Below are 14,951 nucleotides of genomic sequence, written 5' to 3'. Positions count from 1 at the left end.
CAGTCCCTCACCTCCCCCCACCCCCCCCATGCTTCTTTTGCAGCCGAACCCCGAGCCCCTGTGTCCGTGCGGGGGACCGATTCTGCCAGCTGATGCTCCGACCCTCCAGCCCTGTATGCAGACATTCGGTGGTGGCATGTCAGTTGAAAAAATATGAAAACCTACTGAATTCCATAAAACTTCTATTTACTGCATTATAAGGTAAAAACATTAAATCTTTATTCGGCATATTTAAGTCTTCTTGACTCTCTCCAAAACTTCGCTGGCTGAAAAACAATGGTGTCTTTCTGCACCGATTTTCAATGTACGCTGCTTTTTCTTAACTCACCAGAAGGTTTCTCAAGGGTGGTCACATACACCGACCTAGGAGAATTTTTTGGGGGGGCAAACTTCCATAATTGACTAAAAACTGGCGCAGACATCAGGTTATGCCTCCTATGACGCAAAGAAAACAAACCTAAAAAAATTGTAACTAACTGAGTTACACTGGTGCACATTCCTTGGGGAAACTTTAATGTTTTACCTTGCGTCAAAAAAGCGGCATGCGCCAAAAAAATGACGCAAATCACTGGGGAAATTTGAGCCCATAGTGAGGGCAGAGAAGTGGAAGAACATGAAGGATATTGCTTTTGGAGCTTAGGAGGAAAACAACTGACCAAAGTTCAAAGAATCAAGCCAAGGATTATTCAGGTCTCAGAATGCCACACAGCACCAATGTACAAGAAAGTTCTTATAGCAGGTTTAGTTTTCCTACAGGGAACATACTGGGGATAATCTTCAACTTATTCCTGGAACGTAAAACTGACGTTGTCGGTAAGGCACTTGTTATAGAATCCGGCCACAACCACCTTTCCATTGAAATCCCTCCAGTGGTGAAAATAATCCCCACCATCTCCATGAAGACAGTCTCCCAATGGGCCAACAGAAGTTATCACAGATTTGCAAGGATCAGCAGCACTTAGAATAAAACTGGAATCTATTTCATTGTAAAGCTAGCTCTGCCGTTAGGCGGTTACCCATTGTCCAATAATAGCATTGCACGTACTGTGACTCGAATTTACTTGTCATTTTTCTCCCTCAACTCCCAATTGTCTCCCCTGATGTGCAGATCCATTGGCGCTGTCAGTCCTCCCATATCTCACCCAAGTGACCATTCTTCATGTGTAAGCCTTGACCATTGGTAGAAATCTGATTATAGAGGATACAACAACTGAGCTTGAGCCTGTTCTCACCTGACATCCACACGTGAACTTTCCAGCACAGGCCACTGGATGTGGATCAGGTGCAGGAACCCTGAGTGATGTTTTTTTCTCATCCATAAACCAGAGGTGTTGATTCCAAATAAATCATACCCAGCACAGCCCAGTTGAGATCAGTTAACTTTGCCCAGACTGGTGATTAAATCTGGTATCTTCCTGGTATATATAGCTGAGTGCCATATTGGACCATGTAATTACCTACCAGGAGATGGGGAAAGCAGTTTTTAATTTTTAAGTGTATTAAAAAAAATTGTTTCCAATCTAGGTTATATATTTTTTAATTCTAGTCCTGCAAGTAAATTTGGATCTTAAGCTTATTTTGGCTTTATTGTTGAGTTTACTATAATGGTTTAATTCAAGGTGGGAAAGCTAAGTATACAGCATGGGCTGGACAGTGTGCCAAAATCTTTAGATAGTCTTTTCTCTGCCCAATCCTTTGGCAACATACATACATAACATAAGAAATAGGAACAGGAGTAGGTTATACGGCCCCTCGAGCCTGCTGTGCCATTTAATACGATCATGGCTGATCCGATCATGGACTCAGCTCCACTTCCCTACCCGCTCTCCATAACTGCTTATTCCCTTATCGTTTAAGAAACTGTCTATTTCTGTCTTAAATTTATTCAATGCCCCAGCTTCCACACATCTCTGAGGCAGCAAATTCCACAGATCCACAATCTTCTGAGAGAAGAAATTTCTCCTCATCTCAGTTTTAAATGGGCGGCCCCTTATTCTAAGATTATGTCCTCTAGTTCTCGTCTCCCCTATCAGTGGAAACATCCTTTCTGCATCCACCTTGTCAAGCCCCCTCATAATCTTATACGTTTCGATAAGATCACCTCTCATTCTTCTGAATTCCAATGAGTAGCGGCCCAACCTACTCAACCTTTCCTCATAAGTCAACCCCTTCATCTCCGGAATCAACCCAGTGAACCTTCTCTGAACTGCCTCCAAAGCAAGTATATCCTTTCGTAAATATGGAAACCAAAACTGCACACAGTATTCCAGGTGTGGCCTCACCAATACCCTGTACAACTGTAGCAAGATTTCCCTACTTTTATATTCCATCCCCTTTGCAATAAAGGCCAAGATTCCATTGGCCTTCCTGATCACTTGCTGTACTTGTATACTAACCTTTTGTGTTTCATGCACAAGTACTCCCAGGTCCTGCTGTACTGCAGCACTTTGCAATCTTTCTCCATTTAAATAATAACTTGCTCTTTGATTTTTTTTCTGCCAAACTGCATGACCTCACACTTCCCAACATTATGCTCCATCTGCCAAATTTTTGCCCACTCAACTTAGCCTGTCTATGGGCTCAAATTTCCTCAAGAGTCGACCTGTTTTTTTTGGAATAAGTAGCTTTTTTTGGAGTAAATTAAAAATTGAAAATTTCCCCATTTAACTTGCTCCAGTGTAAATCAGTTAGTTAGGTTTTTTTCTAGTTTAGTTTGTTCTCTCCAAAAGGGGGCGTGACAAGCCACTTACGCCTCTTCTGGCCATAGAAGCAAATTTGGCCCACTGAAAGTTACTGCAAACTAACTTAGGCCAGTGTATGTGGCCACTTTTATAGGCACAGAAAAACCTTGCCTACATTTAAGAAATCAGCGCAGGTAGCCAGAGATGGTGGTGGTGGGGTGGGGGCGGGGGGGCGGGCATAGTGAGTTAGAGGATTCTAAAGCACTAAAGACCTTCACAACATCAGCACAACATTACAATATATTCAGCACAACAGCTGCACAACATCATCAAAAATAAATGAAAGATAAATCAGCTGCTGAAAATAGAGCAGTCCTACCTTGTCGACTGCAGAACGCACCAGCTAGCCCTCCCGCCAGGGCTAGGGGGCAGACACGCATGACTGTAGGGGTGAGGGATATTTAATTTTTACAGTTGTCCCTAAATGTTGCGTGGTCCTAATGGAGCATGATTCAGTTTTGATACAACATATCTTTTATTGGATATTTTACAGTGCACTTCAACGGCAACAACAACAACAGCAACAACAACAACAGCAAAGAAAGGCTAAACCCATCCCTCACCCACAGCTTGGGAAAAGTGCACTTCCTCATAGGGTCGGTGATGATGGTGGGGGGGTATTGAGGGCCCGGCTTGGGTCTGACCGGTGGCTGGTGCGTGGATTGAAGTGAGAGTGGCATTTGAGCATCCGGCCTTTGTGCCCTTATTGCAGAAGCTGGCTCCCTCATGGCATCTGCCATCGTTTGCACATCCTCTGAAATGCCCGCCCTCACTTCCCATCTTAGTGCAGAGATTTTACCCGACAGTGTTGCTACCTCTTCATGCACCCCACTAACGGCTGCCACGAGTGATCTTACCCAATGACAGAACTTGATTAACCTCTGCTGAGGCCTGCATTTCAGGAGAGACTGGTCGGCTTCTCCTTCCCCTCGCCGTGGGTCTGTCTAGTGTGAGGCGCAGGTTGGGACGGTGGGGGACTGGGTGTCCCAACATGCATTTCACGACCGCCACTGGGACCCGCGACCTCGGAAGGTGTGAACCCATGGAATGTTGTCGAGGCGCTCATGGAGAGTTCTGGCAGTGTGATGCCCTGTGCAATGCCTGATCCATATTGCGGTCAGCATTCTCTCGAGCACACGTTTTCATGGATCCCTCCTCCCCCCACCCGCCTTGGTCTGGAGCGCACGCATCTGGATCCTCTGGTGGATTTTCAGGATGTTGAGGAGTGTCGTCTTCTTCTGCAAAATACAACAGAACAGTCACATGGCTAGCAGCACAGGAGGGGGCAGGATGGGTGGCATAAGTAGTCTGGCACATCGCAGGCCAGTCAGCAGGTTGATTTGAAGGGCGACTATGCATTTTAATGACTCACCTCACCCTCGCGTGTGGGTCCAGCTTGTGCAGAGCTGATTCTTTTTCTGCCGGTGCAACTCAGCACTGGCAATTCAACAAGCAGCAACCCTCTGTTCCAGGGGTCTTGTGTAATGAGAGAGGATTATTTAGCAATCTGGTTGTGTGGGGCCCCTTGGGGAAGAGTGACCACAATATGATAGAATTCTTCATTAAGATGGAGAGTGACACAGTTAATTCAGAGACTAGGGTCCTGAATTTAAAGAAAGGAAACTTCGACGGTATGAGACGTGAATTGATTAGGATAGATTGGAGAATGATACTTAAAGGGTTGACGGTGGATAGGCAATGGCAGACATTTCATCATCATCATAGGCAGTCCCTTGGGATTGAGGAAGACTTGCTTCCACTCTTAGTATGAGTTCTTAGGTGTCTGTACAGTCCAATACGAGAACCACAGTTTCTGTCACAGGTGGGACAGATAGTCATTGAGGGAAAGGGTATGCAGGGAGCCTGGTTTGCCGCACGCTCCTTCCGCTGCCTGCGCTTGATTTCTGCATGCTCTCGGCCACGATACTCAAGGAGCTCAGCGCCCTCCCGAATGCACTTCCTCCACTTAGGGTGGTCTATGGTCAGGGACTCCCAGGTGTCAGTGGGGATGTCGCACTTTATCAGGGAGGCTTTGAGGTTGTCCTTGTAGCCTTTCCTCTGCCCGCCTTTGGCTCGCTTGCCGTGGACGAGTTCCGAGTAGAGCACTTGCTTTGGGAGTCTCGTGCCTGGCATGCGAACAATGTGGCCTGCCCAGCGGAGCTGATCAAGTGTGGTCAGTGCTTCACTGCTGGGGATGTTGGCCTGGACGAGGACGCTAATGTTGGTGCGTCTGTCCTCCCAGGGGATTTGCAGGATCTTGTGGAGACATCACTGGTGGTATTTCTCCAGCGACTTGAGGTGTCTACTGTACATGGTCCACGTCTCTGAGCCATACAGGAGGGCGGGTTTTACTACGGCCCTGTAGACCATGATCTTGGTGACAGTTTTGAGGGACTGATCTTCAAACACTCTTTTCATCAGACGGCTGAAGGCTGCACTGGCACACTGGAGGCGGTGTTGGATCTCATGGAGGCGGTGTTGGATCTCATCATCAATATCACATGGATGAACTGCAACAATTGTACATCCCTGTGTGACGTTGGAGTAAAAAAGGGAAGGTGGCTCAATCGTGGCTAACAAGGGAAATTAGGGAAAGTGTTAAATCCAAGGAAGAGGCATATAAATTGGCCAGAAAAACAGCAAACCTGAGGACTGGAGAAATTTAGAATTCAGCAGAGGAGGACAAAGGGTTTAATTAAGAGGGGGAAAATGGAGTATTAGAGCAAGCTTGCAGGAAACATAAAAACTGAACGCAAAAGCTTCTATAGATATGTGAAGAGAAAAAGATTAATGAAGACTAATATAGGTCCCTTGCACTAAGAATCAGGGGAATTCATAATGGGGAACAAGGAAATGGCAGATCAATTGAACAAATACTTTGGTTCTATCTTCATTAAGGAAAACATAAATAACCTCCCGAAAATATGAGGGGACCGAGGGTCTAGCGAGAAGGGGGAACTGAGGGAAATCCTGATTAGTCAGGAAATGGTGTTAAGGAAATTGAAGGGACTGAAGGCCGATAAATACCCAGGGCCTGATCGTCTGCATTCCAGAGTACTTAAGGAAGTGGCCCTTGAAATAGTGGATGCATTGGCAGTCATTTTCCAACATTTTATAGACTCTGGTTCAGTTCCTATGGATTGGAGCGTGGCTAATGTAACCCCACTTTTAAAAAAAGGAGGGAGAGAGAAAATAGAGAATTAGCAACTGGTTAGCCTGACATCAGTAGTGGTGAAAGTGTTGGAATCAATTATTAAAGATGTAATAGCAGCGCATTTAGAAAGCAGTGACAGGATCGGTCCAAGTCAGCATGGATTTATGAAAGGGAAATCATGCTTGACAAACCTTCTAGAATTTTTTGAGGATGTAACTAGTAGAGCAGATAATGGAGAACCAGTAGATGTGGTGTATTTGGACTTTCAAAAGGCTTTTGACAAGATCCCACACAAGAGATTAGTGTGCAAAATGAAGGCACATGGTATTGGGGATAATGTATTGATGTGGATAGAGAACTGGTTGGCAGACAGGAAGCAAAGGGCCCAAGTTTCCACACGCGCCTAGAACGGCGCAGTCCTGACCTGGACGCCCGTTTTTCGCGCCACAAAATGCGCCTAGAAAAATCCTCCGTATTCTCCACCTCCCTGCAGGTCCTCTGGCCCTCGGCGCAGCGCAGCACGAGCTGTAGGGGGGTGGAGACAGGTCCCTGCGCTGAAAACAGTGCCGGGACCTCTGCACATGCGCGCTACAGTGGGCACGCAAGTGCAGTAGCTCCATGCGCCGAACTGTGTGGGAGGGGCCCGAAGCATGCAGCCCCTAGCCCTGGCCGAATGGCCTCACTGGGGCTGCGTGAATAAGGCTCCTCCCACGGCCAGCTACTGCTTTCCCCCCCGTCGACCAGACCCAACACCCGCTCCTCGTCCCCCCCTTGCCTCCGGACCAGACCCGACACCCGCTCCCCCGCCGACTGACCCGACCCGACCCGCGATCCTGTTCCCGCTCCCGCCTCCCCGACTGGACCCGACCCGACCCGCGCTCCTGTTCCCGCTCCCCGCCTGGACCCGACCCGACCCGTGCTCCTGTTCCTGCTCTGCCCCCGACTGGACCCGACCCGACCCGACCCGCGCTCCTGTTCCCGCTCCCCGCCCCCCCGACTGGACCCGGCCCGACCCGACACGCGCTCCCGCCCCCCCGACCCCCCCCTACTGGACCCGACCCGACCCGACCCGCGCTCCTGTTCCCGCTCCCCGCCTCCCCGACTGGACCCGACCCGACCCGCGCTCCTGTTCCTGCTCCCCGCCTCCCCGACTGGACCCGACCCGACCCGCGCTCCTGTTCCCGCTCCCCGCCCCCCCCGACTGGACCCGACCCGACCCGCGCTCCTGTTCCCGCTCCCCGCCTCCCCGACTGGACCCGACCCGACCCGACCCGCGCTCCTGTTCCCGCTCCCCGCCCCCTCCGACTGGACCCGACCCGACCCGCGCTCCTGTTCCCGCTCCCCGCCTCCCCGACTGGACCCGACCCGACCCGACCCGCGCTCCTGTTCCTGCTCCCCGCCTCCCCGACTGGACCCGACCCGACCCGCGCTCCTGTTCCCGCTCCCCGCCCCCCCCGACTGGACCCGACCCGACCCGCGCTCCCGCCCCCCGACCCGACCCGACCCCCCCCCCACTGGACCCGACCCGACCCGACCCGACTCCCGCTCCCGGACTGGATCCGACCTGACCTCCCTCCCTCCCTCCCTCCCCCCCTCTCTCTCTCTCTCTCTCCCTCCCTCTCTCTCTCCCTCCCTCTCTCTCTCTCTCTCCCTCCCTCCCTCCCCCCCCGACCCGAACTGAACCTCCCCGACACGACCCAACCCAACCCCAACCCAACGCCACCTACCTGTAAATCTGGTGCTGGGGACGGGCCCTGCCCGAAGTCTCGGGCCGGCCCGTTCAGCCTTCGGTCCCGAAAGGCCTGCCTGAAGCACTTTCACACAGGTAGGAAGATGGTTTATTTAATCTTTTCTTTGCTTATAAATGTTTATTCAGGTTGGATTTATTTGTATAATATTTGTATAAGTATAAATAGGATTTATTATAGAATTTAATGACTTCCCTTCCCCCCCCCTCCCCTCCCCCACCACCTCGTTCTGGACGCCTAATTTGTAACCTGCGCCTGATTTTTTAATGTGTAGAACAGGTTTTTTCAGTTCTACAAAAATCTTCACTTGCTCCATACTAAGTTAGTTTGGAGTACGTTTTCATTGTGGAAACTTTGAAATCAGGCGTCAGTGGCTGGACACGCCCCCTTTTGAAGAAAAAATTCTGTTCCAAAGTGGAACTGTTCTACCTGACTAGAACTGCAGAAAAGAAAATGTGGAGAATTGCGATTTCTAAGATAGTCCGTTCTCCACCAGTTGCTCCTAAAAATCAGGCGCAAATCATGTGGAAACTTGGGCCCAATGAGTGGGAATAAATGGGTCTTTTTCAGAATGGCAGGCAGTGACTAGTGGGGTGCCACAGGGTTCAGTGCTGGGACCGCAGCTAGTTACAATATACATTAATGATTTAGACGAAGGGATTGAATGTAATATCTCCAAGTTTGCGGATGACACTAAGCTGGGTGGCAGTGTGACCTCCGAGGAGGATGCTAGGAGGCTACAGGGCGAATTGGACAGGTTCGATGAATGGGCAAATGCATGGCAGATGCAGTATAATGTGGATAAATGTGAGGTTATCCACTTTGGTGGCAAAAACAGGAAGGCAGACTATTATCTGAATCGTGACAGATTAGTAAAAGGGGAGGTGCAACGAGACCTGGGTGTCATGGTACATCAGTCATTGAAAGTTGGCATGCAGGTACAGCAGGCGGTAAAGAAGGGAAATGGCATGCTGGCCTTCATTGCGAGGGGATTTGAGTACAGGAGCAGGGAGGTCTTACTGCAGTTGTACAAGGTCTTGGTGAGACCACACCTTGAGTATTGTGTGCAGTTTTGGTCTCCTAATCTGAGGAAGGACATTCTTGCTATTGAGGGAGTGCAGCGATGGTTCACCAGATTGACTCCCGGGATGGCAGGACTGACATATGAAGAAAGACTGGATCGACTAGGCTTATATTCACTGGAATTTAGAAGAATGAGAGGGGATCTCATAGAAACATATAAAATTCTGACGGGACTGGACAGGTTAGATGCAGGAAGAATGTTCACGATGTTGGGGATGTCCAGAACCAGTGGTCACAGTCTAAGGATAAGGGGTAAGCTATTTAGGACCAAGATGAGGAGAAACTTCCTTCACTCAGAGAATTGTGAACCTGTGGAATTCGCTACCAGATGAAGTTGTTGAGGCCAATTCGTCAGATATATTCAAAAGAGAGTTAGATGTGGCCCTTACGGCTAGATGGATCAAGGGATATGGAGAGAAAGCAGGAATGGGGTACCGAAGTTGCATGATCAGCCACGATCATATTGAATGGTGGTGCAGGTTCAAAGGACCGAATGGCCTACTCCTGCACCTACTTTCTATGTTTCTATGTGACAGTTGGTGCAGATTTGGCAACCTCCTCCTGTTCTAACTCTTTCCCTTTTGTTGTGGGCTAATTTCTTCTGCAAAGATGAAAATATTAATTTTCAGACATTCTGCGCTTCTGATGGGTGGGACACATACAGATGGTCACATTTTCAATTGCAATTCAATTTAAAGATGAAGATATTACTTACACTCACTACTTGACCAACGTCCTGCCATTTCTTCTTGCACTGGCTTCCAGATCTTGCTGTCTTGACCCCTGCGGTGTATTCGTCTGCAACTAGGTTCCATCTTCTTCTAATTTCCTTGGGTGAAACTTTTGATGGACCACTCTTGCTGATATCCAGCTCCAGCCATTTCTCCTCAATGACAGTCACTCGTTTCGCCACTTCCTCGTGGAGGAAATTCTTTGTTCGTGTTGCATGCTCTTGCGCCATTCGTGTATTGGGCTTACGCTCAGGTAATGTTCAAAAATCACACTTCTCACGTTTCTTCCACCTATCCAGCACTCCTTTCCACTCCCTCAGCCACACAAAAATCAATATTTAAACCTTACTTTTATATATGGTCCATCGCCAATGATACTGAGGACGCTCTCCCTTTAATTGGCCGATTGCCAAGCTTCCTGTTGCACTGCGCATGCACGCACACTGAAACGTCATTGTGCATGTGCGCATGCTCAAACAGACATGCGTCCCCCTGCCGGCACTTCACAAGACGCTGGGCCCAAGCCCCACCCCCCTGCCAGCGCTGCCGAAACTTTGCCTCCGCAGGCTCTGCAGCGCCATGCCGATGGATCTGGACGTCGAGAGAGCAGCCAAATTAACAGGTACATTTTTGGCCCTTTTTTTGCCCCAAAAATTGGCGTGCCACCACTAACTACGCTGCTCTAGGCAGCTGGGGAAATTTGGGCCCAGAGTCCTTTTGCAGATTTTTTTTGTCCTCCTCACACATTGCTTTTCCTCCCATCTTTGTATCATCAGTAAACTTGGCTATGTTACACTCAGTCCCTTTCTCCGTTGTTAATACAGATTGTAAATAGTTGGGGTCCCAGCACTGATCCCTGCAGCACCCCGCTTGTTACTGATTGCCAACCCAAGAATGAACCATTTATCCCAACTCTCTGTTTTCTGTTCATTAGCCAATCCTCTATGCATGCTAATATATTACCCCCAACCCAGTGAACTTTTATCTTGTGCAGTAACCTTTTATGTGGCACCATAAGATGTTGGATCATCTTAAGAACTTGTTTGCGGTTTTCGCATGCCTTTGTTTTAAGTCCCAGATATTATGAGTAAGTTGCAAGCATTTTTCTGGAGGGGAGGGAAGTGAAAAAGAGATAAGATTATAATTAACATATTTTAGAGCCCATCCCACATCCTATTACAAGAGCGTTATGGTGGTTTTGATAAACAGGCATCGATCAGGAAGCTGGAACATTTCAGTATCAGCCTTTAGTAGAAGTGCTTACTTAGTATTGGTCTACTTTCCATAATATTTTTACTGGATTAAATGTAGTCTTGCAAAACGCCACCGACTTGCTTGTAGAGTGACTTGCCTTTGGTTGGGGAGTCCAGTTGCATCTCAATATTTCCTCATGTCCTTTACACTGATTGTATAATTTTCCATTATATTGCTTAAATGTGGCTTCCATAAATAGTAAAATGCTCAATGACATTGTGTTATAAAACACATACATGCAAATAATCACACAATTTGTAAATGACTTTTTTCAAATAAATTGTAATTTAATAGCATTTATGATTTTAAGTCTTTGTTTATCCCATGTGACAGGTGAAGGATGTCTGGGAAAACTCTTTGATGCTTCGTGATTTGCAAAGTGACCTTTCTTACCTAGTTGTCATTCGCTGCAAACGTCGCAATGGACCAGGGTTTTGGAGTGATTGGAGCAATCCTATTCATGTGGATATACAGGGTAAGCATTGAATAGCTGCAGCAAATAAGCAGTAGGCACCACAAACAAGACAGCACACAGAATTTCTTTATTTTTAATGTTATATTTCCTATAAAAATGCAGAAAGGTTAGTCAGGGTTAAAAGAAGCCTTTAGTGTTTAGATGTTCGTTAGAGTAGCTAGATTGCGGAAAGTTACGATGCAGGTACGGCAAGCAATTAGGAAGGCAAATGGCATGTTGGCTTTTATTGCAACGGGGTTTGGAGTACAAGAGTAAGGAAGTCTTACTACAATTATACAGGGGATTGACAAGATCATATTTGGAGTACTGTGCACAGTTTTGGTCTCCTTATCTGAGGAAGGACATACTTGCCTTAAAGGCAGTGCAAAAAGGGTTCACGAGATTGATCCTTGGGATGAGAGGGTTGTGCTATGAGGAGAGATTGATTAGATTGGGCTGATACTCTCTGGAGTTTAGAAGAATGAGAGATGATCTAATTGAAATGGTGGGGGATTGACAGGGTAGATGTTGAGAGGTTGTTTCCCCTGGCTGGAGAGTATTGAACTAGGAGGTATAGTCTTAGGATAAGGGGTCAGCCATTTAAGACTGAGATGAGGAAGAATTTCTTTACTCAGAGGGTTGTGAATCTTTGGAATTCTCTACCCCAAAGGGCTGTGGATACTGAGTTTCTGAGTAAATTCAAGGCTGAAATAGATAGATTTTTGGTCTCCAGAGGAATCAAGGGATATGGGGATCGGGCGGAAAGTGGAGTTGCGATCGATGATCAGTCATGATCTTATGGAATGGTAGAGCAGGCTAGAAGGGTTGTATGGCCCATTCCTGCACCTAATTCATATGTTTTTATGTTCTTAATAGAACGATAATCACCCTTCATTAATATTTCACATGCCTGGCAATCTTGTATTTTTGCTGAGGATGAATCTTCCTCTTTTTGAAGAGGTTCTAAGTTTAATTCCTAGTTTTTGCTGTGATAGTAGCATTATGAACAAATAAAGGAAGAAGATTTATCATTTCACTAGAAACACAGACCAGAAGGAAATCTGTCTAGATGTCTATAATCGCATTACTCATAAGGGACTAGAAGTAATTATCCCCACTGATCTCTAATCAATGACCTTTGCCTCAAATTTTAAGTGTACAGTCATCAGATGAGGAGAGAAAGAGCCTTGATTGTGATTCCCTCATTGTTGAATAGCCACCTAAAACCCATTGCCAATTTCCACATAAAGAATGGCCTTTGGTTGATATTGGAGAGTTGTTGTGCCCAGGGAGCTATACCTCAAGATGAGTAAGCAATTGCAAAACAGAAAGGGCAAAGACTAAAAAATGATGTAAAGATTGTTTTCCGTTTTCCTTTTTTTGGGACTCCCGATTGCATTCATCAACTCTAACTGACAGGATAGGGAGGTCATTTGTTTTCAGGCATCTTCTCTTGCTGCATTGAACCAGCCATCAGGAACTGAGGTAACCGCATTTGGAGTGACCTAACAACTCGCTTTTCCTCCCTGAAGATAGATGCTTAACTTCTGAGAATTGAAATTTAGTATGTAGAGGATCACAGGAGCACAGTTATGTCCTTCGCTTTCACAATACAATATGTTGGGTTACAGCACAAACCATCTTAAAGACTAATTGCGCTATCAGTGCCCCTTTTAAAAATCAGTTAAGAATCATATTTGCCAGCTCAGGATTAGCTGCAAAGCCCTCTACAATTAAATAGCTTGTCACTCAGTGACAGGCCTTGCATATGAAGGGTGATTGGTTAAGTGAAGTAAGTACTGGGCAGATGTTAGCATTGTACCTGATTAAGCACCTGCTGGAGAAGAGGGAAAAACTGGGGTCAGTAGGAATTGGCTTCAATGATTGTAATTGATTTTGACATACTGTTTTTCTCAAATTTAGTGTGTTCAAATATTTTTGTTTTTAACACGATTCCTTAAAAATATAATTGGTGGAGCTGATGCAGGGGAATTGCCAAGCCTGATAGTGAGAGGAGTTGAATTATAATCAGTAGTCATGGTCGTGAACCCAGGGTGCGTCATATTAGCTGGTTATGGTAATTCAATTCTGTCGCATTGTCTGATTCAGTAACTCCTCCCAACTGATGAAGTCGTTAAGAGATGCTGTTCAAGCTAAAATGTTAGAGATGAATGCAAGTAGACAGAAAGATGTCAACACTTCAGAAATGTTATTTTAGGCATCCAGAAAGGCCATGTCATTTTTGTCACAATTACATCACATGCAAGCACAATTAATATGTTTGATTTGATTTATGCCATTCTGTCCAAATCTTGTAAACAAATCAAGAAAGGCTTGGCAAACACTTTCTTTTCTCATAATGTTGCCTCTTTAAAAATAATCATAATTTCTTGTCCCTACTTTAAATGCGGTATTGATTGCGAGAGTCTCTTAGAAACATGGATTACAATGCAATATGTTAGCTGGGCCTCTTTCTACTTAAAGAGACATCATGGAATATGGAAATGTTTCTTACTTTGAGAAATGTCATGCATGACTCTTCGGCTTCCACTAGAAGAGATGTTCGATACTTTAAACTGTCTCGACCAAATATTTTGATGGTTTGCAGCTAATACTGTTTCTCTGTGAAAGAAGCTGTTTTTAATATATTCTCTCCTCTTCTTTACTAAAGATACTGATTCATGCAGAGTTATAGTGCCCAAATAGTCCTCCTTTCATGTACAAGACTTTACAGACACTGTCAGCAGAGCTGACCCTGATCATGCACGTGTGTGTAAATACTAGTTGATTTCCCATGGCATTGGACATGAGGAGTGAGTACCAACTGTAGTCTTCACGTGAAAGGGGGTTAGAGGTTGAGGGATAATTGATCCAGGCTAGGCTGATATAATTCAGTCTCGATTTTAAAGCTCTACATTGTGGAGGTGGGGGGAAATTTTTATATAGTAATTTCACAAAACTTTTACGGCAATGTGGGTTGTAGGCTAGTGGTTTCACTGAAGTACAGGCTGAGGGGCTGAGAGATGGAGAAATAGACTCTACAGCACCACCATTGGCAGGAAAGTGTAGTCACATGGTGTTGCACATGGAGGGGAGAAATTCAACCAATGCGGGCGCAACATGGGCAGGAACGGATTGACCACCCATTATACACCCCACCTGGCTTTCCTCACCATGGAAAGGAAAAGCAGGCAGGGAGTATAACAGGTGTTCGATCTGCTGCTATTGCCCACATTGCACTCTACCAAAGTTGAATGTTACTCCCAGGGAGTGGAGACTGGCTTTCTGTGATGGGTGGTGCCATTACAGGCATTCAGGGTGTCAGATGAAGGGGGTGATATTTGACTCCTGTTATGTGACTTGTGATGCCATAGATGCTCATCCTTGCTCCTTCCTTCACTCCCTCCTTACAGTGCTCCATACTTCTCTGACACTCACTGTTATGCACTTTGCCGTCTGTCTTGCTTTTAACAAACTCACTTTCTGTTCTCACATCCCTGCATTTCCAACATCTGTCCTACCTCAAAATGGGTGAAGATAAAGATGTACAGGAAGTAGTGTTAGCAGAGCAGGTGGGCGAATGAGGGTAGGAAGCGACACAGGACAGACCTCAGTGGATAAATATATTATACTAAAAATACAGTTTGTCAGTTTCCTGGCAAAGAGATGGGCCCAAGAGGCAGCCGCATCTGGAGTTGATGGGAAGCAGAGCAGGACCCTGAAATGGAGCCTCGCTATAAACAATGCTAGAGAAGCCATGACACTGGATTAAAACAGTGTTCAGCC

The 14,951-nt window shown here is 46.4% G+C and overlaps 1 protein-coding gene across 1 annotated transcript in view; it reads left to right on the top strand.

Moving 5' to 3' along the window:
• The window catches only part of lepr (leptin receptor), a 198,597-nt gene that overhangs the window by 78,423 nt on the left and 105,223 nt on the right, over positions 1–14,951 (top strand). Inside the window, exon 7 of the mRNA XM_070888241.1 lies at positions 11,045–11,186. Coding sequence (XP_070744342.1) covers positions 11,045–11,186 — 142 coding nt within the window. The remainder of the gene's footprint in view (positions 1–11,044; positions 11,187–14,951) is intronic.

Source organism: Pristiophorus japonicus, chromosome 8 (assembly GCF_044704955.1).
Source record: "Pristiophorus japonicus isolate sPriJap1 chromosome 8, sPriJap1.hap1, whole genome shotgun sequence".
Classification (NCBI taxonomy): Eukaryota; Metazoa; Chordata; class Chondrichthyes; family Pristiophoridae; genus Pristiophorus; species Pristiophorus japonicus.
Note: the sequence above shows the minus strand (reverse complement) of the source record. Positions and strands in the feature narration are given on the sequence as shown.